At 43.8% G+C, this 27,750-nt stretch overlaps 1 protein-coding gene across 1 annotated transcript in view; it reads left to right on the forward strand.

Annotated features, from left to right (window-relative positions):
* LOC117509704 (nuclear receptor corepressor 2-like) overlaps window positions 1–27,750 on the forward strand; it is a 217,439-nt gene that overhangs the window by 135,218 nt on the left and 54,471 nt on the right. The window contains exons 14-15 of the mRNA XM_034169424.1: window positions 5,599–5,698; window positions 5,798–5,908. Of these exons, the coding sequence (XP_034025315.1) occupies window positions 5,599–5,698; window positions 5,798–5,908 (211 nt within the window). The remainder of the gene's footprint in view (window positions 1–5,598; window positions 5,699–5,797; window positions 5,909–27,750) is intronic.

Here is a 27,750-nt window from a genome sequence, read left to right on the forward strand (position 1 = left end):
AGCAAACCCTGCAATCCTCTGAGGTGTCAGCTAGACGCATGACAATGTTCTTAAGTTAATCCTCATCAGAATCAGAATCAAATTTATTGCCAAGTAAGTTCTCACATACAAGGAATTTGATCTGGTGTTACTGGTAAATAAACAACAGTAATAAAAAGAAAAGGAAAAGATAATTCTGTCAGAATTAAGAGTCAAATAGGCAAGACTATGTTCACTGTTAAATATAATATAGTGGGATGGGACTGTGCAAAAGTATATGATTAGTGTGCAGGTGTACAGGACCTTTCAGTGCAGGGGTGATCAGTGTGTACTTTGTGTGTGTGGGGGGGGGGGGGGGGGGTGCAGGGTAGGTGGAGTCTCTGGCATTATTTATAAGTCTAGCTGTGGATGGAAAGAAGCTGTTTTGTGTCTTGGGGTTTCATCCTCTGTTGTGCTCTCTTGATGAGAGAGCTGACGTTCAGCTCCCACTTGAGGTCCTGGGTGATGGTGATCCACAGGCAGCAGATGGACTCCACGATGACAACTAGAAAGTCAGACAGGGTGATGGGGTTGGGCAGGACTGGGTTCTTTCTGAAGTCACCAACCGTCACCACTGTCGTGAGGGCGTTGAGCTCCAGATTGTTCTGTCTGCACCAGGACACCAGGTGGTCGATCTCATATCTGTAGGCCGACTCGTCCCCATCAGAGAATAGTCCAGTGAGGGTTGTATCAGCCGCAAACTTCAGGAGTTTCATAGACTGGTGACTGGAGGTGCAGCTGTTGGTGTACAGGGAGAAAAGTAGAGAGGAAAGAACGCAGGCTTGGAGGGGATCCGGTGCTGATGGACCGTGTGTTGGAGACGTGCCCTCCCAGCTTCACATGCTGCCTCCTGTTGGACAGCAATTCAGTGATCCTCCTGCAGGTGGAATCGGGCACACCGAGCTGAGGGAGCTTGTCCTGCAGCAGAGCCGGGATGATTGTATTGAAAGCAGAGTTGAAGTCTACAAACAGAATCCTGGTGTAGGTTCCTGTGGAGTCCAGATGCTGGAGGATGAGGTGCAGTCATGTTGACAGCACAGTCTACGGACCTGTTGGCTCTGCAGGGGATCCAGGTGGGGGTCAGAGATGGCCTTGAGATGTGTGAGGACAAGGCACTCAAAGGTATTCATTGCCAATAGAGGTCAGGGCGACAGGTCTGTAGTCATTAAGTCCTGAAGTTCTTTGTTTATTGGGGATGGGGATGATGGTGGAGGCCTTGAATCATGCCAGCACCTGGCATGTCTCCAGTGGGGTGTTGAAGATGTCTGTGAACACTGGGGACAGTTGGTCTGCACAGTTCTTCAACATGGATAGGGAGAGTCAGGTTCAGCTGCTTTGTGTGGGTCCTGTTTCTTTAAGAGTTTGACATCTCTGTCATGAATGGAAGGAGGCATGGTGGGGTAGGAGGTGCTGGTAGGTTGGAGCTGATTGTTGTTGTTGAGAATGGTACAACTCCATTGAAGTTGGGATGTTGTGTGAAATGTATATAAAAACAGAATACGATTTGCACATCTTCTTCAACCTATATTTATTTGAATACATCACAAAGACAAGATATTTAATGTTCAAACTGATAAACTTTATTGTTTTTGTGCAAATATTTGCTCATTTTGAAATGGATGCCTGCAACATGTTTCAAAAAAACTGGGAAAGTTGGTGAATGCTTAAAGAACACCTGTTTGGAACATGGGTAAACAGGTTAATTGGAAACACGTGAGTGTCATGATTGGGTATAAAAGGAGCATCCCCAAAATGCTCACAAGCAAAGATGGGGTGAGGATCACCACTTTGTGAACATCTGCGTGAAAAAATAGTCTAACAGTTTAGGAACAAAGTTTCTCAACGTTCAATTGCAAGGAATTTAGGGATTCCATCATCACAGTTCATTACAGTCCATAATATCATCAGACGATTCAGAGAATCTGGAGAACTTTCTACACGTAAGCAGCAAGGCCGAAAACCAACATTGATTGCCCGTGACCTTTGATCCCTCAGGAGGCACTGCATTAAAAACCAACACCATTGTGTAAAGGATCTTACCGCGTGGGCTCAGGAACACTTCAGAAAACCATTGTCAGTTAACACAGTTCGTCACTACATCTACTCTACCATGCACAGTGAAAGCCAAACATCAACAACATCCAGAAACGCCGCCACCTTCTCTGGGCCCGAGCTCATTTGAAATGGACAGACGCAAAGTGGAAAAGTGTGCTGTGGTCTGATGAGTCCACATTCAAATTGTTTATGGAAATTATGGATGTCGTGTCCTCTGGACAAAAGAGGAAAAAGACCATCCAGATTGTTACCAGCACAAAGTTGAAAAGCCAGCATCTGTGATGGTATGGGGGTGTGTTAGTGCCCATGGCATGGACAACTTACACATCTGTGATGGCACCATCAATGCTGAAAGGTACATCCAGGTTTTGGAGCAACACATGCTGCCATCCAAGCAACGTCTTTTTCAGGGACGTCCCTGCTTATTTCAGCAAGACAATGCCAAGCCACATTCTGCACGTGTTACAACAGCGTGGCTTCGTAGTAAAAGAGTGCGGGTACTAGACTGGCCTGCCTGCAGTCCAGACCTGTCACCCACTGAAAATGTGTGGCACATTATGAAGTGCAAAATATGACAATAGAGACCCGGACTGTTGAACAGCTGAAGTCCTACATCAAGCAAGAATGGGAAAGAATTCCACCTACAGAGCTTCAACAATTAGTGTCCTCAGTTCCCAAACGCTTATTGAGTGTTGTTAGAAGGAAAGGTGATGTAACACAGTGGTAAACATACCACTGTCCCAGCTTTTTAGAAACATGTTGCAGGCATCCATTTCAAAATGAGCAAATATTTGCACAAAAACAATAAAGTTTATCAGTTTGAACATTAAATATCTTGTCTTTGTGGTGTATTCAATTGAATATAGGTTGAAGAGGATTTGCAAATCATTGGATTGTGTTTTTATTTACATTTTACACAACGTCCCAACTTCATTGGAATTGGGGTTGTATACCAGTTTGCTAGCCATACGAAAGGGAAAATAAGTGTGTCTTAAGTCTGAACTTGAAAGTCTCCACAGAATCTGACTGTTTTATTGATGCAGGGAGATCATTCCACAGAACAGGGTCACGAAAAGAGAAAGCTCTGTAACCCACAGATTTTTATTCACCCTAGGAACACAAAGTAGTCCTGCACCCTGAGAACACAGAGCCCAGGCCAGTACATAGGGTTTAATTAGGTCAGCTCGGTAGGGAGGTGCCAGTCTGTGAACAATTTTACAGGCAAGTAGCAGAACCTTAAAATCTGATCTCACAGGGACAGGTCTTGGCTATGGTGGACAGGTTGGAGTGTGATTGATTGTGTGAACAGGTGTCTTTTATACAGGTAACAAGTTCAAACAGGTGCAATTAATACAGGTAAAGAGTGCAGAATAAGAGGGCTTCTTAAAGAAAAATTAACAGGTGTGTGTGAGCCAGAATTCTTGCTGGTTGGTAGGTGATCAGATTCTAATTTCATGCAATAAAATGCAAATTAATTATTTAAAAATCATACAGTGTTTTTTTTTTTTTAAGATTTTGTCTCTCACAGTTGAAGTGTACCTACGATAAAAATTACAGACCTCTCCATTCTTTGTAGGTGGGAAAACTTGCAAAACTGACAGTGGATCAAATCCTTATTTGCCTGCCTGTATCTCTGTAGTGGATGTGCAGGCTTTGGCTTTGTGAGCGTTGGCTGCCATTCACACCTTAAAGCAGAATTTCCTTATGACCTGAGGCCAAAATATGGCTGTCAGGTGTTGTGAGGACGCTGTGTCTGTCTGTGCTTAGCATAAGTCCAGTCCTGTTACTGCCAGGGTCTTCAAACTCACAGGGAACATTCTTGGGACACAGACCTTGGATAAGTTCAAAGATGGCTAACCTTGACCTTGATTTTAAGAGGTCAAAAGGTCACATTCTGTTTCCTTTTTTCATGCTCATACAGTGGAGGGTATTTTAGCATTGAGTTATTTTTTCTTTATTATTATTGTTTGTGGGACATTGTACTGACCTGAAAACTGCTCCCTGTTTTGTAAGTCAGGTCCTTCTTTGGTGCTCGCAGCTACAATGTGAAACAAAACGGAGTGAGTCAATTAGTTTTGCTCGTACAGGCGCCAGACAGTGAAATTTGTGAAGATGCTAACAACATGTTTTCCATTCGTCTGGAACAAACACAGAGGAGTCTGCCCTCATCCATCCACGAGTCATAGAAAGTGCTTCTTCTTCTTCACTTCTTGGTGGATTGTGGTTCTCATATCTTTGCTTCATCTAATTCTTCACAATTCTTCCTTATAGAATTTAGAAATTTAAAATTTTAAGCAAAATTATGGATGATTTTTAATGTGAAAACTTGAAATTCAATCAAAATAGGGCATGTTCCTGCATTGAATGGCCACTGTGAAAAAACTGACCAAAATGAGACACAACTGAAGAAAATTTCCACATTGTTATAAAGTTTTTGAAAGAGAACCTGAAGTACCAGCAATAATATTTCCAGCAGTGTGTAAATTAGAGTTAACAGCCTGCAGAAGACACTTCACCAACAACTTCAGGTTCCCTTCAAAAGTGTCTTTACAAAACAGTGTCGACGCCAAAATGACTCCCAAAATTTATCGCTGTCAATAAAGATTTTTATTTCCTGTGTCATCATTTTCTTCAACTGTGTATTGTGGGGAAACAGCAGAGTAAAACCAGACGAGCTCTGCCTCATCAACACTCTTGTTCTGAAAGTTTTTCACAATAAAAGCGCAGCAGTGGTTTAGCGGCTGCACAGCACGTGTACCGTGAAGAGCGTGACTCAGAATGGGTTAAATGTGTCACATTTCCTCAAGATAGCAGGCTAATGGGCTAAGCTAGCATTAAAGTTTTCCTGAAAGCAGAATTCAAGATTATCACACGCCTTGTTGGGAATTTTTGTATGAACTCTCCAAAGATATTTAATTCCATGTGACAAAGCACGATAAAAAAGGACATGTTAAACTGATGATCACGTGTTTGATCCCGCAGCTCATTCACTGAAACATACATGCACATCGACACAGAGACTTTTTTATGTGGTTTGTCACCTCAGGTGTTGAGGAAGTCAAGCGGCTAAAGAACATGTTTTCCTGTTATTAATCAACCTCTGTGTGCTGAACAAACTACAGTGTACAAACAGTAACGTATGAGAAAAACATTTGTGTCTTTTCTTTAGTTTTCTACCTGCAGAATTAAGACACCTTGTCCATATTACCTCCAGACACGTTTTTCCATACCTGACTGTTTTTCCTGTGCAGCCACTCAGAGCACTTTTAAGTTGAAAACTCCTGAACTTTTCAGAAAGTGGCCGTGGTGTCGTTGCAGCACTGTTTCAGGCAAACAGGAGGAGAGGTTTATTTTTGCTGATGTGTGACTCCAGATTGATCACATTAGAGTCAAAAACTCATCTGTGATAGTGGATTGGACAGATGCTTGGTTCTGGCTGAGGGCGAGTACCTTTTAGTCACTGTACATTATAAGCTCATTGTTAGGTATTTGTGTTAAAGTAAGGTGGTTGCATGTTTGGTTCAGGGTACGCCGGTGCCGCTACACAGCCCAGCTCATGGGTTGGACCATGGCAAGATGGCGTCCTCACAGATGGGCTTACCTTGGCTGGAACAGAGGAAAGCTGGTGAGTCATTCTTTCAGATGCTTCGACCGCTTCTGTTTGATTTCCCTTGACAGAACCTCAAACCTGACTTCCTTGTTTTTCCTAAACCCCACCCTGCAGGTGGTGCATTCCCCGTGGTGAAGCAGGAACAGCTGTCGCCTCACAGCTCCTCCTCTCAAACCGACAGCCTGTCGAGCCAGGCAGGGCCTCATGATGGCGCTGCTGCACGAGGTGGGGCTTAAAAGTTTCATTTCCATGTTGTCTGGTACTGGCAGGGGTCATTTTGAAGGTTTTTAGTTTTGTCGAAGTCATTCGACAAGGCTCTGTTGGTCTGTTGTATCTTTGTCTGTCTGTCAGTCTGTCAGTGATACACTGACGTCTAATCGAAAAGTATTTTTGCCCTATTTGGTTTTTACCCGTAGGTGGATTCAGCTCACATTCTATACAGTTGTGCTCATAGGTTTACATACCCTGGTAGAATTTTTGATCCCATTGTTCTGAGAATCTGAATGATTCTCTCATGGTTCGTGGTTGGGTGAAGCCATTTATTGTCAAGCAGCTGTTTCCTCTTTTTAAATCATAATGACACCACACATCCCCCTGTTCTTAACACCATGTGTTGCCGCCTTTAACATCGGTGACAGTTTGGATTCTTCTGTGGTCGTTGTGGACGAGGCTCTCTGATGGTGACGCTGTCAGTGAATATGTCTGGGACATCAGTTATGAAGAAATACAAACAGTAAGACACTCTTACTATGAGGTTTTGAACATTGCAGCACTTTTTTCACCAGAATTAAAGACGACGCTGTTAAATGTGCCGTAAGTGTGTCACAAGTACACAGTTTTTCACGTTTCATGTGGAGCCCCTAAAAAGCAGTGTAAAAATGTTGTTTAGATGCACAAAACGTATGTCAAATATGCACTTCTGTGCACATCACAACACGTGTAAACACGGGCGTTTGTGTAGTGTGCGCCGTGGTACGGTGGCTGAGAAGTGCAAATCAGTTGGACGTGAAAACTGAAAGTAAAAGTGCAAAATGACCTTTTGACAACACTTGTCAGAGTGCCACTGACTTTTCACATGTCTGTCTGTTTGTTCACCTTAAATTTGGAATATTTTTTGGCAGATTGACTTTAAATGTGGTGAAAGCCTGCAGACTCGCTATGTCTATAAGCCTCTCTTTTGGAGTGGTTCCAATGTTAGTTACCATTGATAATTGGGTCAGAGTTCACAAATTTTGGGTAAATAAATTAAAGGCCTCCTCGTGGCAAACACCAGAAGTACAGCTGCGGTGTTAGTCATTCAGCAGGTGCATGTCAAGCTTCGGGGAAAGTTCACAGCCACGCAGAGGGGCTGTGATCTAATACGGTTGTCTTTGGTTTGTCACTCCATGTTGTGAAGATTTGCAGACTTTTTTGCCAAACGTATTTGATCCATGATCGATATGTGTGCGGACTGTCAGCAAAACCTGTCTGAAATATGATGGGACAGGAAGGAAGGAAGGAAGGAAAACAGAAAGTGGCCAATCACAGCCCTTTGCATACAGCAAGCCATGAAAATACACCACATTCAGTCACATATTACCAAAAATCCCCCATAAAAATGCATTTTATTAGTTATTGTGGCACTTTTTGCCACAATTAAAGTGAAAATTATTAAGCTGCCACAAAATACACAGCGTCCAGCGCAGAGCATGTGGCAGGCTGTACAACAAAGAACGGCGTCCAGCTGGGATCACGCTAACGTAGCCACTGTTAGCGCCATTGTTGGGTTTGCACCCTGTTTTTAAAGAAATGAGAGGCACAAACACTGAAAAGAAACCAGTCAGAGAGAGACATATATATATATATATATATATTTTGCTCTGCGCAGAGGAGAAGACCAAGAAGCAGCTTATGTGCTAAGCTTCAAAGCTCTCCTAAAATCCCCTCCTCTGGTCCAGCCTTTTATTTAGTTCATCAACATGAGAAAAAACAAACAAGGACAGTCGGGAGAGGTTACACATGAGTCATGTCTGCAAGAGGGTGATAGCAAAGCAAGGTAACGGCTGAAACCTTCCATTCCTGCAACATGAGCCTTGTGGCTCGTCAAAGCACGATAAGGCACTTATGCAAAATGAAAAATAGTTTGCTCAATCATGAAGAATGCAGACAAGTCTTTCTTTCTAAAACCTCCTCTTCTCACAAAGAGGAAAAATAATAATAATAATAATAAACCACCAGTAGAGGCAAAAAATGTATTTGATCTTTGTATTTTTTAATCACTCTTTTAGATTTACTGATCTACCTTCTGCTCCTGGCCTCTACTGGTGGTTGGCTCTCACTGCGGTATTGTATCACTTCCTGTTCCGGAGCACAGCGGTGTTTTTCTGTATCTGTTAGCTGTTTAATCTGCGCAGTTAGATTGATCTAGTTATCTAGATTACTAGATTACTAGTTATCTTATATAAAAAAATTGATTGATTGATTGATTGATTGATTTGTTTCCCAGTGTAATCTTCACGTGCCTTAACTAAAGCACTCCTTCTGCTGAATCACCTCTAAATTATTTACACATTCACTTTGCGTGTTTTTAGGAATCCGCTAGTTTAGCGTAGCTACTAGCTCTTAGTCGATTTAGCATGGCGGCTTCTCCTGTCTCTCCCGCACTTTTCTGCTCTGGGTGTGAAATGTTTAGTTATTCCTCAGCCTCCTTTAGCAGTAACGGTACTTGTAATGAGTGTAGCTTATTCGTAGCTTTGGAGGCCAGGCTGGGCGAATTGGAGACTCGGCTCCGCACCGTGGAAAATTCTACAGCTAGCCAGGCCCCTGTAGTCGGTGCGGACCAAGGTAGCTTAGCCGCCGTTAGTTACCCCCTGGCAGATCCCGAGCAGCCGGCAAAGCAGGCTAACTGGGTGACTGTGAGGAGGAAGCGTAGTTCTAAACAGAAGCCCTGTGTACACCGCCAACCCGTTCACATCTCTAACCGTTTTTCCCCACTCGGCAACACACCCGCCGAGGATCAAACTCTGGTTATTGGCGACTCTGTTTTGCGAAATGTGAAGTTAGCGACACCAGCAACCATAGTCAATTGTCTTCCGGGGGCCAGAGCAGGCGACATTGAAGGAAATTTGAAACTGCTGGCTAAGGCTAAGCGTAAATTTGGTAAGATTGTAATTCACGTCGGCAGTAATGACACCCGGTTACGCCAATCGGAGGTCACTAAAATTAACATTGAATCGGTGTGTAACTTTGCAAAAACAATGTCGGACTCTGTAGTTTTCTCTGGGCCCCTCCCCAATCAGACCGGGAGTGACATGTTTAGCCGCATGTTCTCCTTGAATTGCTGGCTGTCTGAGTGGTGTCCAAAAATGAGGTGGGCGTCATAGATAATTGGCAAAGCTTCTGGGGAAAACCTGGTCTTGTTAGGAGAGACGGCATCCATCCCACTTTGGATGGAGCAGCTCTCATTTCTAGAAATCTGGCCAATTTTCTTAAATCCTCCAAACCGTGACTATCCAGGGTTGGGACCAGGAAGCAGAGTTGTAGTCTTACACACCTCTCTGCAGCTTCTCTCCCCCTGCCATCCCCTTATTACCCCATCCCCGTAGAGACGGTGCCTGCTCCCAGACTACCAATAACCAGCAAAAATCTATTTAAGCGTAAAAATTCAAAAAGAAAAAATAATATAGCACCTTCAACTGCACCACAGACTAAAACAGTTAAATGTGGTCTATTAAACATTAGGTCTCTCTCTTCTAAGTCCCTGTTGGTAAATGATATAATAATTGATCAACATATTGATTTATTCTGCCTAACAGAAACCTGGTTACAGCAGGATGAATATGTTAGTTTAAATGAGTCAACACCCCCGAGTCACACTAACTGTCAGAATGCTCGTAGCACGGGCCGAGGCGGAGGATTAGCAGCAATCTTCCATTCCAGCTTATTAATTAATCAAAAACCCAGACAGAGCTTTAATTCATTTGAAAGCTTGTCTCTTAGTCTTGTCCATCCAAATTGGAAGTCCCAAAAACCAGTTTTATTTGTTATTATCTATCGTCCACCTGGTCGTTACTGTGAGTTTCTCTGTGAATTTTCAGACCTTTTGTCTGACTTAGTGCTTAGCTCAGATAAGATAATTATAGTGGGCGATTTTAACATCCACACAGATGCTGAGAATGACAGCCTCAACACTGCATTTAATCTATTATTAGACTCTATTGGCTTTGCTCAAAAAGTAAATGAGTCCACCCACCACTTTAATCATATCTTAGATCTTGTTCTGACTTATGGTATGGAAATAGAAGACTTAACAGTATTCCCTGAAAACTCCCTTCTGTCTGATCATTTCTTAATAACATTTACATTTACTCTGATGGACTACCCAGCAGTGGGGAATAAGTTTCATTACACTAGAAGTCTTTCAGAAAGCGCTGTAACTAGGTTTAAGGATATGATTCCTTCTTTATGTTCTCTAATGCCATATACCAACACAGTGCAGAGTAGTTACTTAAACTCTGTAAGGGAGATAGAGTATCTCGTCAATAGTTTTACATCCTCATTGAAGACAACTTTGGATGCTGTAGCTCCTCTAAAAAAGAGAGCTTTAAATCAGAAGTGCCTGACTCCGTGGTATAACTCACAAACTCGTAGCTTAAAGCAGATAACCCGTAAGTTGGAGAGGAAATGGCGTCTCACTAACTTAGAAGATCTTCACTTAGCCTGGAAAAAGAGTCTGTTGCTCTATAAAAAAGCCCTCCGTAAAGCTAGGACATCTTACTACTCATCACTAATTGAAGAAAATAAGAACAATCCCAGGTTTCATTTCAGCACTGTAGCCAGGCTGACAAAGAGTCAGAGCTCTATTGAGCTGAGTATTCCATTAACTTTAACTAGTAATGACTTCATGACTTTCTTTGCTAACAAAATTTTAACTATTAGAGAAAAAATTACTCATAACCATCCCAAAGATGTATCGTTATCTTTGGCTGCTTTCAGTGATGCCGGTATTTGGTTAGACTCTTTCTCTCCGATTGTTCTGTCTGAGTTATTTTCATTAGTTACTTCATCCAAACCATCAACATGTTTATTAGACCCCATTCCTACCAGGCTGCTCAAGGAAGCCCTGCCATTATTTAATGCTTCGATCTTAAATATGATCAATCTATCTTTGTTAGTTGGCTATGTACCACAGGCTTTTAAGGTGGCAGTAATTAAACCATTACTTAAAAAGCCATCACTTGACCCAGCTATCTTAGCTAATTATAGGCCAATCTCCAACCTTCCTTTTCTCTCAAAAATTCTTGAAAGGGTAGTTGTAAAACAGCTAACTGATCATCTGCAGAGGAATGGTCTATTTGAAGAGTTTCAGTCAGGTTTTAGAATTCATCATAGTACAGAAACAGCATTAGTGAAGGTTACAAATGATCTTCTTATGGCCTCGGACAGTGGACTCATCTCTGTGCTTGTTCTGTTAGACCTCAGTGCTGCTTTTGATACTGTTGACCATAAAATTTTATTACAGAGATTAGAGCATGTCATAGGTATTAAAGGCGCTGCGCTGCGGTGGTTTGAATCATATTTGTCTAATAGATTACAGTTTGTTCATGTAAATGGGGAATCTTCTTCACAGACTAAAGTTAATTATGGAGTTCCACAAGGTTCTGTGCTAGGACCAATTTTATTCACTTTATACATGCTTCCCTTAGGCAGTATTATTAGACGGTATTGCTTAAATTTTCATTGTTACCCAGATGATACCCAGCTTTATCATTATAGTTTTCTCCACTAAGGTCTGACTGTTTCAATGCTTGATATTTTGGCATAGTTTGTTGGAAAGCCAGATTACAGTGTACAAATGTACGAGGTCTCTTAGATAATAAACCGACCCTTTTATTTTTTTTTTTAACTATATGGATTTGAATGACGTGCGATTACACCAATCATGCTTGAACCCTCGTGCGCATGCGTGAGTTTTTTCACGTGTGTCGGTGACGTCATTTCCCTGTGAGCAGGCCTTGAGTGAGATGTGGTCCCGCCCTCTCGGCTGAATTCCTTTGTTTCACACGCTGCTTGAGACGGCGCGCATTGCTTTATCAAAATTTTTTCTGGACCTGTGAGGAATATCCGAGTGGACACTATTTGAGAAATTAAGCTGGTTTTCTGTGAAAAGTTTAACGGCTGATGAGAGATTATGGGGTGTTTCTGTCGGTGTAAGGACTTCCCACGGAGCGGGACGTCCTGCAGCGCTTCCAGGCGCTGTCGTCGGCCTGTTTCGAGCTGAAAACATCCTAATTTAAGGCTTAATTCACCCAGGACATCGTGAGAGAACAGAGAAGATTCAGAAGAGGCTGGCATGAGGAATTTATGCGGACATTCCACTGTTTAAGGACATTTTTTTAATGAAAGACGTACGCGCAAATTCGCCGAGTCGTTTCCGTGACTACTCGGCAAATCTGTGTGCGCCGCGACAGGAAAAACACCTCCGTGTTGAAAACCATTTGTAGAATTCAGGCGGCTTTTAATGGCTTTCAACAAGTGAGTAACTGAGAAATTGTTTAACAGCTTGGGCATGTTCCAACTTGCCCGTTAAGATTTCCAACGGAGGTGTTTTTCCTGCCGCGACGCCCCGCTGTCAGGTCCAGCCCGACATGCGACTCTGCCCGCACGTTCTTTCATTACAAAATGACCGTTAACAATGGAATGTCTGAATAAACTCCTCATGCCGACTTCTTCTGAAAGTTCTCTGTTCTCTGACGACTTACTGCGTCAACAGAGCCTGAAATGTGGAAGTTTTCAACTTGAAACGGCGAGACGCTGCCGCCTCGAAGCGCACATCGCCGTCAGGCGCCGTGGACCGTCCTTAAAGCGACACTACCAGACCAAAATCTCTTATCAGCCGTTAAAATTTTTACCGAAAACCAGCTGAGTTTATTGAATGGTGTCCACTCAGTTGTGCCTTACAGTTTTGAAAATTTTTTTTATCAAACAAAGCAACAGTCTCTGAGCCATTCCTAAACAATGAAAAAAATCGACGAGCGGGTGGACGACTCCTCACTCAAAGACTGCCCACAGGAGAATGACGTAACCGACAGGCGTGAAAAAACTCTTGCATGCCCACGAGGGTTCAAGCATGTCTGATGTAATCACACGTGATTCAAATCCATATGATTTTTGAAAAAAATAATAAGGTCGGATACTTTTCTAATAGACCTCGTATTTGACACCATTTTGCCAACCATTGTTTTGATATAAGGGATCACACAACACATGCAAAGTCCAATCAGAATTAGGACTATAATAACTGGTGTCACCATTTTCAATAGTAACTGCCACCATGCTCCTGAAGTCAACCAGGACCAGGAATTCCACCGGCTCACGGCTAGCGTGTCTTTATGCATTGCATCACGAAGTTTATTCAGCTCTTCCAATGCGTCCTGCACATCCACTGAATGAATGGAGTCTGGGATGAAAGTACAGCATGTTGTGTTCAGCAGAACACAAACTCCTCCCTGTGAACCAGTAAGCAAGTCTAAAACCATGCGATTTTGCATCACCATGGTACGTAAAGCATCTATTTCAGTGTTTTGAGCTGCTACTATTTTCTCAGTTACATTCATGAACAGACCCAATCGATAATTCAGAGTTTCAATCATTAATGAATTTTTTACCACTCCTATCCAGGGGAACAATGAATGTGCTATTTTATCTCCTACAGACCACAATTTTTGGTCCTTTGGTACATCCGAGCCCCACATGTGATCATGTGGTAACACATCTGGGTATATCAATCTCCTCCGTCTGGTGCTGCCATTCTTCTCTGTGGAGGTCCTTGGCACTACCACATATGTATGGTCAGTCACCTGGGTAGGTGAACACACACCACCCTTTGGTGGGAGACTCATGTACAGTCTGGAACCACAAAGCCAATAGATGTCATCATACACTGGAGTACCATTTACAGGTGGTAGCAAAAACTTACTAACATAAGCACATGATTCATCCGTTCCCCATGGACAGGAGCCTGTATAATTACATCCCCATCCAATGTGATGAAGATAAGTACCATCCACATATTATGTTTTGGTTAGGCTTAAATTATTTGATAAAACATACGTTTGGGTACACAGACGTTTCTTAATTTTACCTACAGTTTTATTCCCTGTCCCGTAAAAGCAAATCGGGAATGGCCGTTGTGATGACAATTTAACATGTGATGATATTTTTGCATTTCCCTTCAGTCTAGTCAATGGAGCAGCACTTGGGCACGCTTGTACGTCTTCTGTTGAAATCCCTATCATATAAGTGGTTGCACTGAGGCAAGTGGTGTTACGTCTTGTCAGATTTGCTGAGAACTGTTGCCCCCGAAATACAGTTTGATTATGCATCCGTATGATAAGACATTCTGTCACCCTAGCAGGGTACGGTTTAGCCGTCAGAGCTGGGTGTGTTGAGGATATAGGCATTTGCGAACAAACATAACAATTAGTAACATGTAATTCCATAGCCAATAAATGAACATATCTGTACCACATATTAGTATGGTATATATGAGGGTGTCCATCTGTCTCATTCACATTATGAATAAACCTCTTCTGACGTTACGTCCGTTGTTCTCTGGCTCGGTCCACAGTGAGCTGCAATTCTTGGGTCAACCACCAGGCCAGGAATTCGAGGAGCACGAAACACACTAAGATCACAACGCAACCGGCTGCCCTACCAACAGTCCGGCAGCAGCGGCGCTGAGCACGCCGCTCCGGGGTCTGCTGTAGTTCAGTCATGATTGCTAGGATACAGTGTTGTTAACCAACCTCACCTAATAGTGCAAGGATCTCCCTGCTTCACTGGCGTTGAGACAATCTATTGCTAATTAAATAGACTCCCTTTGTAGCCAGACTTCCCCTTACACTGTGGAGGCAGCCAACACACGCTGTATCTTACAGTGACTTAGATGTATCCACGTTGATCTCTCCGCTATCTTTACTGCAGTTGGTGTTGTTAACAGCACTTAGTATGGACCTTCCCAACGAGGACTGGACCAGTTCTTCCTCTTAATCACTCTGATGAATACCCAGTCTCCTGGCTGGACTACTGGAAGGCCGTCCTGTGGGAGATCAAAATTATTCGGCAGTAAATGTGTTTAAGTTATCTCTTTCTGTGTTAAGGTCTTTTTCATAAAATCTGCTAATGTTTGTTCCTCATCTGCTGTTTTAGTATCCATGTCAAAAATTGGTAGACGATATGGTCGTCCATAAAGTATCTCAAATGGTGTTAAACCTGATGGTGTTGGTGGTGTTCTCATATACAATTTTACTAGGTCCAAACATTCAATCCAGGTTCATTTTGTCTCTTCCATACATTTCCTTAGTCTTGTTTTTATTGTGCCCTTTGTCCTTTCCACTAATCCTGCACTTTGTGGGTGGTAAGCACAATGATGTTTTAACTTAATTTTCATGTGTTCTGCTACTCTTTGTACAACTTCATTTACAAAATGTGTTCCATTATCACTGTACAATGTCTCTGGTATTCCATAATACGGAATAATTGTCTTACACAATGCTTTTGCTACTGTTAAAGCATCTGCTTTTTGTGATGGAACAATTTCTACCCATTTTGAAAAGGCATCAATTAATACTAGACAGTATTGATAAGGTCCACATCGATTTAGTTCAATAAAGTCCATATGAACAATTTGAAAAGGATACTGTGGTTTTGGGAATTGCCCTCTCCGGGGTCTTATATTTCCCTGTGGGTTGTGTTTCAATCAGGTAACACAGGCTTTACAAAATTTTTTTGAGTATAAATTAAATCCATAGGTAGTAAAGTATTGGTCTACCATATATACCATCCCCCCTGTTGACACGTGTTAACCCATGCGTCGCAATTGCGGCTGCTTTGAATAAGCTTTTGGGTAGGATGGGTTTGTTATGTACACAATAAAGTCCTTTGGGGTTTGGGGTTGCCCCATTTTTCAACCACAAATGTCATTCCTGCGCTGGTGCCTGTTTTTGCATATCCAATAAAAGGTCAGAATCTATTAATGGTTCATTGTCTGTCTGAGCTGTGTAAATAGAAGAAGTGCCATATCGACCAGCTGCTGCTTCTTTCGCTATTTTGTCTGCGAGACAGTTTCCTCTGGAGACAAAATCTGTACCTCTGGTGTGGGCTGTGCATTTACATAATGCCAGGTGTGATGGTAATGTCACTGCTTCTAGCAAATTTGTGAGTAAGCCTGCATGTGTCACTGGTTTCCCTGTAGAGGTTATCATACCTCTTTGTTGCCATTGTTTTGCAAAGAACCAAATTGTTGAAAATGCATATTGACTATCTGTATAGACTGTCAGTTTCTGTCCTTTACCCAAGATACAAAATGATCGATCTGTTTTGCTTCAATAACAGTATTTGGTAATTGAACAACAGCATAGCCTGTTAATGTCTGTCCTTTCTGATCTTTGAAACATGAGCCATCCACAAAGTAATGTAGTCCATCTGTAAATGGTTCGTCTGTTAAGTCTGGTCGAGGTAATTGTTGTTTCTCTGTCTGTCAAACAATCATGCGGTTCACCGTCTGTCTCAGTAGGTAGGAGCGTGGCGGGATTCAAGGTGTTGCATCTTTCAGTGGTAATATGTGGCTGAGACAATAGCATTGCTGTATAAGCTATCTGTCTAGCAGGCGATAAGAATGTCATCTTTGTTTGCAGGAGTAACACACTGACTGTGTGTGGTACTTTAACAGTCAGTGGGTGGAACAAAACAACATCCGCTGTAATTTCCACTGCCATTGCTACTCCGCATACTGCTTGGACACAGGGAGGTAGGCCCTGTGCCACTGGATCCAAACGTTTGGAATAATAGCCGACTGGTTTATTTTTATTACCATGTTGTTGTAGCTGCACACATAAATCCCTGTTTTGTGTCCACCATGAGAGTGAATGGCTTGGCATAATTGGGCAGAGATAATACTGTGGAACTCACAAGTTCTTGTTTAAGAGCTGTAAACTGTTCTTCAGCTTCTTTATTCCACTGTATTTTGTCAGTCATATCCATTGGTATAGAGTGTATTAAATCCTGCAATTTCTGCACCTTCTCTGCATAACATGGAATCCAGGCTCTGCAATAATTACAGATACCTAAAAAAGTCATCATTTCCTTTTTTGACGGTTTAGGCGCTTTGAGAATAGCGTGCTTTCGATAGTCTTGTATTCGTTTCCCCTCAGCTGATAGGACGTGGCCTAAATAAGTCACTTGTGGTTGCACAAACTGCAACTTTTGCTTTTTAATTTTACTTCCTGTTTCTGCCAAATGTTGCAGAAGCATCATAGTACATTTTGTACAGCTGTCTTTTGTCTTTCCTGCCACCAAAATGTCATCTACATACACCAAGATTTGTGAATCTTCTGGTGGAGTAAATGAAGATAAGCAACAATTTATTGCTTGTGTAAAAATGGTCGGACTGTCAGCAAAACCTTGAGGGAGTCTTGTATATGTGTATCTTTTCCCTTTGAATGTAAAAGCAAACCAAAATTGAGAGTCTGGATGAACAGGTACTGAGAAAAATGCATTACTGATGTCTATGACAGAGAAGTACATGTTTCCAGGACTTAATCTATTTAGCAGCGTATGTGGGTCTGGTACCAGAGGGGCACTAGTTTCTACTGCAGCATTTACTGCACGTAGGTCTTGTACCATTCGCCAATTCTGATTATCTGCTTTTTTCACAGGATATATTGGAGTGTTACAGGATGCATCTAAACATTCCCTGATGACTCCTGCTTCCAGTAATTCTGCAAAACCGGTTCAATTCCTTTTTCTGCTTCAGGTTTTAACGGATATTGTTTGATCCGTGGTCTCCAATCAGATCGTGGCTTAATTTTGACTGGCGGAATATTTTTCAACAGTCCTACATCTGTGGGTGCATTCACCCAGAGATGAGGAGGCAGTTTGGCCAATAAAGTCTCATCTTCCTGTGTCAACAACACAGATGTTGTTAAATTTCAATCGTCCAGATCTACTTCATGTATCACCGGTGTCGTCCAAGCACTTACAAACATGTAGTTCCGATACAAGCCTGTGGATGGACTGAAATCCCACACCGACACTTCATCTGCTTCGTGCCAATCAGTTGCTTCCTCAGCTATTTTAGCAATTCCTCCAAGGTCCTTCCAGGACTGAGTGTCTGCCCTTGTCAGTGAAATATGCGGCACAGCCTCAGGTTTTCCTCTGTACCATTTGTCTGCACTTTGGGTCAGCACTACACTACACACAGAGGTGGTTTTTCTGTCTGTGTATAGGTGTGCTACTGTCTGTAATTCTGATGGAATTTTCAGAAATCCTGCTCCATACCTTTCATCCTTTCGTGGAGTGAATAGCATAGTTATGTGTAGATCTTTAGGTGACATCATTACTACGTGTTCTCTGTTTTCACAGGTCATCAGACCTTCCTCCAATAATTGTTCAGTTTGTCTCAACTCTGACAGATCCAAAGAGTACTGCCAGGCCTGGGCCAAATTTGTATATACAGTAGCGGGCTGCCTCACAGCTCTCATACCACCTACTGGTGGTGTGACTCCTATAGATAAGGCACTCATCAAATCTCGTCCCAGTAAATTTACTGGACAATGGGGCGAATAAACCACAGAGACACAAGCAGTTTGGTTCGTTTCAGGATCTTCAAAATCGACAAACTTCAATATTTTCTCTGAATTCACCTGTCCATTTGCAGATTTTACCCAAATGACTTCTTTTGCAAATTTAGTTCCGGGAGGTCTGTCTGTTATCACTGTCCTACATGCTCCTGTGTCACAGAGAAAATCCATGTCCTGTCCATTTACCTTTAGAGTCACCACAGGTCTTTCTTTCAGGAGTGGTAATGACCATGCTCCATGAATATCCACTGTGATTGTTATCTGTTTTTCTGGTAACTCAATAATGTTGTCACTTATTGGTGTGTTTGTTGTTACCTTTTTATTTGCTGCTGCTGCTGTAAGTTTTAACACCAAACCTTCACAATCTGTCATAACCAATTTACCTGAAAAGCCATATTTCTTTTTTCATTTAATTATGTACTTCAGATTTTCCGGATTGCATTTGTGCATGTATTTTTCATCGCCCTGAAATAGGGGCTTATTTTCTGTGCATGTGTTTCCCATGTTGGTCACCTATTCCCCTTCACTCTGCAAAGTTCAGGTCAAGCTTCTACCCCGTGGGGTGGACCTTCCTTGGAGTCCCCCTCTTTGCAGACTCGTCGGGAATATGTGAGTGTGGTGCATATGGACTTAAAATGACCTACTTTGCAGACAACGGCTCCACTTTTATCCCCTGATAAAATGGGATATCAAGCTGTCCGTGCTTCAGTCACTCACAGTCTCATTCTTTTATCATTACTAAGGAATACTCAGTCAAACAATACCACACATACAGTCCGACACTGTCACACACACACACACACTCCCACAACCACTCCAACTCTCACACATATACAAAATAAATTACAGATTTCATCAATGATTGCAATTACAGACAAGCCCTCATCTTAAAAAAAATAAATAAAATAAATCATTTTATATCAAGACATAAATCACACAACAAAATCCTTACAACAAAACAACAAAAACAGAATTTTCTCTCATTCATACCACAAACACACTTAGTTTCACTTTTGCAATAATCAATTAATTCGCGTCTCTCTAACTGCTTCTCCTGAAATTTATTCTTACTCCTCCTGTATTTCTCAGCCGGATGGGGACTCGAACCACTCCGCCACCTGTGCCGGCAGGACCGGAGACTCTAACTCCCTCCCCCGCACTTTATTCCGGATGGGGACTCGAACCCCTCCGCCAAATGTGCCGGCAGGACTGGAGACTCTAACTCCCTCCCCCGCACTTTATTCCGGATGGGGACTCGAACCCCTCCGCCAAATGTGCCGGCAGGACCGGAGACTCTAACTCCCTCCCCCGCACTTTATTCTGGATGGGGACTCGAACCCCTCCTCAACATATTTTCCTCACAGGCAGGCAGTAATTACTTACGTTAATTTGTTGCACCCCTCATTTGGTTCGGAGGCGTCGTCAATCTACTGCGGCGAGCGGAGGTGGACGTCTATAGTCACCGGCCCGACGGAGAATTCACTCCTCAGGACTTTCCTTCGATCCCTCTAGTGGAATTGGCTGTGCACAGTCTGCGGCGTGTCTTCCTCCGTTCGCTCGAGAAGATCTGTCGACGCCCCACGTTGGGCGCCAAGAAAAAACTGTTGGGTTTGCACCCTGTTTTTAAAGAAATGAGAGGCACAAACACTGAAAAGAAACCAGTCAGAGAGAGACAAATATATATATATATATTTTTTGCTCTGCGCAGAGGAGGAGAACAAGCAAAGCTCTCCTAAAATCCCCTCCTCTGGCCCAGCCTTTTATTTAGTTCATCAACATGAGAAAAAACAAACAAGGACAGTCGGGAGAGGTTACACATGAGTCATGTCTGCAAGAGGGTGATAGCAAAGCAAGGTAACGGCTGAAACCTTCCATTCCTGCAACATGAGCCTTGTGGCTCGTCAAAGCAGGATAAGGCACTTATGCAAAATGAAAAATAGTTTGCTCAATCATGAAGAATGCAGACAAGTCTTTCTTTCTAAAACCTCCTCTTCTCACAAAGAGGAAAAATAATAGCTTAAACTATAAGAAAATAAATAATAATAATATAAGCATAAACTAAAGAAAATAAATGATAATAAGAGCATGAACTATATAAAATCCTTGACAGCCATTTTACGCATCACTTTGCGCATGTTTTTATATCCACCCATATAATTACAAACACGTTAGTTATGTGATTGTTGGCAGACGTTTTTTGTAATTTGCTCATAAGTCTGCATACATGCAGAACAACTGTTTCATTCAGACACGGAGTAAATATAAAGTCTGACCCGGTTGCTTCAGTCCGATCCATCATCACAGTCTGACGGACACGTTTCCACATAAAGCTCCTGATTTTCCAAATTGATGTTTGAAAATAATTTAATTCCTTGTTGTGGCTGAAACATAGTGTTTTAAAGCAAGTCCCTCTGTGGTTTTACTGCTGCAGGTGCGTTTCTCAGAGGATGTCCTTGTTGCGCTCTGAGCACACAGAAGCACTACACCTGATTGCTGTCTACTGGCGCTTTAAAAGTTTAAATCATCACAGTGTTTCATTATTCAGGTCTGGACCTGATCAGAAAGCAACAGTGCTCCATTCATTCATGGCAGCATTTCCACAGTCCACTCATCAGCATTCTGTACACAATGAAAATGGTCCACCAATATTAAAAAAAAAGGTTTTCTGTTTCTGACCTGCACCACACTGTGCAGTACCGACCCGAACCACTGGGTGGAATCGGGGCTGTCGGCATACGCTGGTTAATCGTGTTAAAAGTGTGACAGGACCTTAACCTGGTTAAATAAAGGTTAAAAAAAAACCTAGCTGAACTCAAGGGCTCCACAAGGTTACTCACTTATCCAGGTCAAATGTGCACGCCAAACAGCTTATCTTCACTGATGAGGTACGTGTGTGTGTGTGTGTATGTATGTATGTATGTATGTATATATATATATATATATATATATATATATATATATATATATATATATATATATTAGTGCTGTCAATCGATTAAAATTTTTAATCGCGATTAATCAGATAAATGTCATAGTCAACTCTAACAGTTAATCGCAAATTAATCGCACATTTTGGTCTCCGCTTTCAACATAAGAAAATACATGATGTGTTACAGTTATTCAAATCTGAAGTAACACTATCAATAAACGGATAAAAAAATGCATTATATTTAGTCTCAAAAACAGCCCCACAAAACAGGGTGATCTAAAATAAAATGGCAAAGTGCTTATTATTGGGAACTTGAACTTAGCATATAATGCTGTTTAACCTGTTTTCTTAAATTTAATTAGAACATACTAACAGTCAGGCTATACTGCACTTATCAACTCAGCTTCCCAACAGGTAAGCCAACCTAAAAGCCTACTTATTTTTTTGCTTTGAGCCAGTTACTTAAACAGACAAGTCTGTTGACATTTTCAGATAACAGGGAAGCTTGTTTTTTCTGAACGACATGTCCAGACAATGAAAACAATCTTTCTGATGGTACTGATGTGGCAGGTGTTGCTAAGTACTTGCGCGCAAGACAGGCCATCTCACTGTGTGATGCTTCATGTGTGAACCACCATTTCTGGGGAGAGTCTTCTATGCCAATAGGAGGCTCTGCCTTGTAGCACTTCATACAACGCTCAGTATTGTCCTCTTCTTCATCAGATGAAGAGTCATGTGCAATCATGAGAGCTTGTTTCTTCATAGCTGGCTCAGAGGTGAATTTTTCATCCGGTTGTGCATTCATCTCCATCTCTTGGAGCAAGGTGCGGACAGTTTCCCACACTTGAATCCTGTCAGGTTTGCTGAGACACTTTAGGTCCTTAAACCGAGAGTTACGAATGTAACTACAGTTCTATGAATTCCAGATGACCGCAGAGGGCGGTGCATTAGCACCTGGATAACTACATGTGCGCAGCACAGAGGTCGAGAATATATGCCAACAAAGTCACGCCATTGAATGTGACCTGGGTGACGTCACTGGTTGTCTTTATATACCAGACGCACCCAGCACTCGCTTCTTTTCGGAATTAACTCGCAAGACTCTGAGTGACAAGCAACTCTGGCGGTCATCCGGAATTCATAGAACCGTAGTTACATTCGTAACTCTCGTTCTATTTCATTCCTCCTGACCGCCAGAGGGCGGTGCTTTAGCACCTGGATGATTTAATACCAACAAGGTCACGAAGAGTCACACTCACCTCGCATCAGCAGTGGGGAGTGGAGGCAGACAACACCGCCGAAGTCACTGCAGGAGGAGCAGCCACATTCAGTCTGTAATAGCGGGCGAAGGTACAGGACGAAGCCCACGTAGCAGCAGCACAAATATCACTCAAAGGGACACCTCTCAGTGCAGCCCAGGAGGTGGAGACCCCTCTGGTGGAATGGCACGTAACCTTAGGAGGCTGAAGACCTCTGGACCTGTATACTTGTAAAATGGCATCCACGACCCAATGCGAGAGTCGCTGCTTTGAGACAGCACAGCCTCTTTTGTGATCACCGTAACACACAAACAGGGCATCCGTTTTCCGGATCCCGGCAGTCGCACTAATGTACTGCTTCACCATTCGGACAGGACACAGGGAACCTGAAACAGATAATCCTGGATCAGAATGCTGGGCATACACAGCCAAGGAAACTGGCTGGTTAACATGAAAAGTTGACATTCTCTTGGGTAAAAAGGACGGATTAGGCCACAGCGTAACCCCAGATCCGTCAGAATTCCATCGCAAACAGTCCCCAGCGACTGATAGGGCATGGAGCTCTCCCACTCGCTTAGCCGAAGACAGTGCAAGTAGAAAGGCAGTCTTCACTGATACCCATTTAAGATCAGCACTTTCAACTGGTTCGAAAGGGATAAGCTTAAACCCTCCAGGACTAGAGGAAGGTCCCATGAAGGTACGCGTGCCAGCCTTGGAGGCCGCAAACGTAGAGCAACTTTCAAAAAACGACACACTAAGAGGTGTGAACCCACTGACCGGCCATCAACATAGACGTGCCGGGCAGAGATTTCAGCAACATAAACCTTCAAGGTAGCGACAGAAAGTCCTTTCTCCAGCAGTTCTTGTAAATATTTGAGGAGAATAGGCACAGGGCAATGCTCCGGGTCTAACTTTTGTTTCTCACACCACCGCGCAAACAGCTTCCATCTGTTGTCATACAAAGCCCTGGTAGAAGCAGCACATGAATTAAGGATAGTCTGAACAACAGCCTGGTCACAAGAACTTAACAAGGAGTCTGGCCCCTCAACGGCCACACATACAGTTGAAGGCATTCTGGGTGAGGGTGCTAAATCCTCCCCTGTAGCTGTGACAACAAATCCTACCTCTCCGGAAGAGCCCAAGGTTCTCCCTCGAGGAGTTTGTAAATCATGGGAAACCAAATCCTCCCAGGCCAGAACGGAGCAACCAGCAGCACCCTGTGGCTGCTCTGATCTATCCTGTGCAGTGTCAACATCAGCAGCGGGAGAGGAGGGAAGGCATAAAGTCAAATCAAATCAGATCAATTTTATTTATATAGCGCCAAATCACAACAAACAGTTGCCCCAAGGTGCTTTATATTGTAAGGCAAGGCCATACAATAATTACGGAAAAACCCCAACGGTCAAAACGACCCCCTGTGAGCAAGCACTTGGCAACAGTGGGAAGGAAAAACTCCCTTTTAACAGGAAGAAACCTCCAGCAGAACCAGGCTCAGGGAGGGCCAATCCGGCCACGGGTGAGCCAATGCATCCTGCCCCAGCGAGCTGTCTGGTTCCAAGAGGGAGTGCCATGTGTTGAGGTGCTTGAAGCGAAAAGGTCCACTTCCGCTGCACCATATTTCTGCCAGATCATTTGGACCACAATCGGGTTCAGTCTCCACTCTCCCGGTGGTGGTTTCTGTCTGGAGAGTAAATCCGCTGCGCTGTTCTGTAGACCGGGAAGATGAACTGCTCTGACACTCTGAAGGCGAGGCAACACCCATAAGAGAAGCTTCCGAGTTTCTGCCAATGAGTGATTGGACCTGGTGCCCCCCTGATGGTTTATGTGATAGACTGTTGACGTGTTGTCCGACCGGACAAGAACATGTCTTCCTCTCAAGGCCGGGAGGAAATGCTTGAGAGCCAGTTGCACAGCGCGAAGCTCCAGCACGTTTATGTGTTGGAGTCTCTCCTGAGGACTCCAGACACCCCTCACCATCCTGTGATTCCACACGGCCCCCCAACCTTTGAGTGATGCATCTGTAACAACCACCTCTCGGCGAGAAGGAACAGAGCCTAGAGGGACACCCTTGCAGATGAAGTCCACGTTCCCCCAGGGTTTGAGGTGCAGAAGGCACTGGTTGGAGAGTCGTACAAGCCTGTGCTGATGCAACTTTGAATTGAGGCCTAGGTTGTTGATCCAAATCTGTAGGGGACATAAGAACAGAAGTCCCAAAGGTATCACTAACGACATTGCAGTCAATTTGCCCATCAACCGGAGCAGCAAACCAAAAGGCAGCATCACAGCCTGTTGAATGTGTGAGACGAGACGAATTACATCGTCCACGCTCTGCGGGGATGGCGATGCAGTCAGGGAGTTGATGGCAATGCCAATGAAGGTCGTTTGTTGACTGGGAACAAGAGAACTCTTTGCAAAGTTCACTGTGAGTCCTAAATGAGAGACATGGTTCAGTAGAAGAGCTGTGTCGTTGTGCGCCTGCTCCTGAGTCGGAGCGCAGACAAGCCAATCGTCTAAGTAGGGTAGGATTCTTAATCCAAGAGCTTGCAGTGGGGCTAGTGCTGTAGCCATACATCTGGTAAATGTACGAGGGGCGAGAGAGAGGCCAAAAGGAAACACCCTGAACTGGTATGCCTGACCTTCGAAAGCAAAGCGGAGAAACTGCCTGTGATGAGGCGCCACTGGCACATGGAAATAGGCGTCTTTTAAGTCGACAATTGTGAACCAGTCTCCTGGTGTGATAGTTTGAAGGACGTCTACTGTGCGGAGCATGTGAAACTGCAGCACTTTGATATAACGATTCAGACGTCGGAGATCGAGGTTAGGACGAAAGTCGCCATCCTTCTTTGGAACAAGGAAGTAAATTGAATAGAACCCCCTGAGCTGGTCTGAACTGTGAACTGGCTATATGGCCCCCTTCTCCATGAGTTCCAAAATCTCCCGTTGTAGGGCAGCAGACTGCACCGAGTTGGAAACAACAGTCATCCTCACCCCATTGAACTTTGGAGGACGACATCTGAACTGAATTCTGTAACCTTCGAACAAGGTTGAAATGACCCATGGTTCTTGAACTTGAGCCTCCCAGTGGCTGAGTTGATTTTGTGAAAAACGGCTGGGGGCCAAACATTGGCAGTCAGACCCGACCAACTTTCAACTTCAACTTCAACTTTTTTTCTTATATAGCGCCAAATCACAACAAACAGTTGCCCCAAGGCGCTCCACATTGCAAGGCAAGGCCATACAATAATTATGAAAAACCCCAACAGTCAAAACGACCCCCTATGAGCAAGCACTTGGCCACCTCTGCCTCGCATCCCTGAGGACCTCTGGGCGCGATTACTGGAAGCTCTGTGAAACCGTTCAGTTCTCGGGGGTCTGCCCGTAGGCTCACGAAAGGCAGGCTGCTGGGAGAGCTGGCCCTCAACTGCAAAAGCACGTGCAGCTCTGGGAGTCGGCGGAAGCCTGGATGTAGAGTGAAAAGCTGTAGCATGTCTGACTGGCTGAGGTCTGGAAGACCGGTGTAGGTCAACAAACTGTTGCCGAGATTTACTAGCCTCAACAGCATGCTCCAAAGTTTGTTGGGCCGCAGGTCCAAATACTTGGCCTGGAAGAACCGGCAGCGAACGGAGTGTGCCTCTGCAGGATTCGGATAGGGGGGACTGCGCAAGCCACACCTGACGTCTAGTGATGGTAAGGGTTGACATCAGTCTGCCAAGCTCTCTGGACATATAAGCAAAGGTTTGGAGTGAGGCATCACTAAGACTTTGCGTAGCATCATCAACCTCTGCCTCCCTCAAAGACTTTGAGAGGGCAAGGGCTAAATGGGACATTGAGTTGCCTAGGCGACCGATGCAAGCATCTATGTCATAGCTTTTGGTGAGGAGGTCAACAGTGACCCTACACTGAGGACGTGGGCAGCGGGCATCCGGCCGAGCAGCATCAGCTGGAGCCACAACCAGGTTCGCAATAATGCTGTCAACGGCGGGCATACGGTTCAGACCATACTGCGCCGAATCACACATAGAGCTAAGGGCTCTGCAGTCCTGTGATAGATGGGTCAATGATTTGGGGTCCGCCCAACATCGGTGGAGCTCCTCGATATATGGTTGTGAAACTGGAACGTTGAACTCGGCTTGAAGCGGTGGTTTCCGCAGGGGATTGTCGACCCCAAGCCTGGATAAAGCCAACTGAACAGCTTGCTTGACAAAGGATAGTCCAGGTCCGGTTTGCGGCATGGACTCTGCCTCAGAGGTATGAGAGCCCACTAATGAATGGCTTGGAGAAAGACTCCTCTCATCCTCATCCTCCACACAGTTTATATCACTTGTCATGTACAAGGAATCAGTTGCAGCAATAGACACGACATCTTCCTCCTGCTGAGTAACTACATTGGTCTGATCAGCCTCATTAAGGACAACAGGAACTGTCACTGCATCCCTAGGCTGTAGATTCAGAAGCAAGGACTTAATCTGAGCAAACTCAGAAGTCAACGTTTCAACCTTTTCAGCCAAAGCATGGTCATGAGTAACCTTCTTAGCAGAAGGGGCTCCTGCATGTGGGCGTTTACGGCACTTTGGTTCCTTCCTGGGGCTGGAGGCCAAAGTCGCACTAGAAATTCCACTTTCCAGTGCCACAAGTCTAGCAGATCTCTCTGTCAGTGGCATGCTGGCACAATTAAGGCAGGCATCACCAGTCATTTTTAGAGTAGTTTTCAGAGTACTATTCCAACGTGTACATACTTCCTGTTTGAGCGGCTCTTTTTTCATATTGTGTGCGAGTTGTTGCTGCTCAAACTCTATAGCATTTGCTGGGCTGTGCTTAAAGTGTCCCACAAGTTTTCTGCACTTTGCTAACGCGCTGTCAAACGGGCTATTGTGGAGAGAAACGGTGACTGCTCGGTGCACACTGTGTGCGACACACGGCATGTGTTCAAAGGGGAGCTGCCTGGACGCAGCGATCATGTTACGGGCACTATCCGTGGTCAGGGAGACAACTTTATGCTCAATGTTCCACTCTCTGGCTATTTTCATGAAATGTTCTGCAATAGTCTCAGCAAAGTGTCTCTCTTCTGTCTTCAGAATAGTTAAGGCATGTGACTGAAGCTCCCACTGTGGTGAGAAGTAATGTGCTGTGACTCCAAGGTAATTCTCATTACTGAGGGATGTCCTGTAGTCTCCTGTTAGCGCAACTGTATTTCTCTGTCCCAACGCCTGCTGTACCTTCAACTTCTCAGTTTCGTGCAAATTCTCTATGCGGCTTACG

The sequence above is a fragment of the Thalassophryne amazonica genome, chromosome 5, assembly GCF_902500255.1.
Source record: "Thalassophryne amazonica chromosome 5, fThaAma1.1, whole genome shotgun sequence".
In the NCBI taxonomy this organism is placed as follows: domain Eukaryota; kingdom Metazoa; phylum Chordata; class Actinopteri; order Batrachoidiformes; family Batrachoididae; genus Thalassophryne; species Thalassophryne amazonica.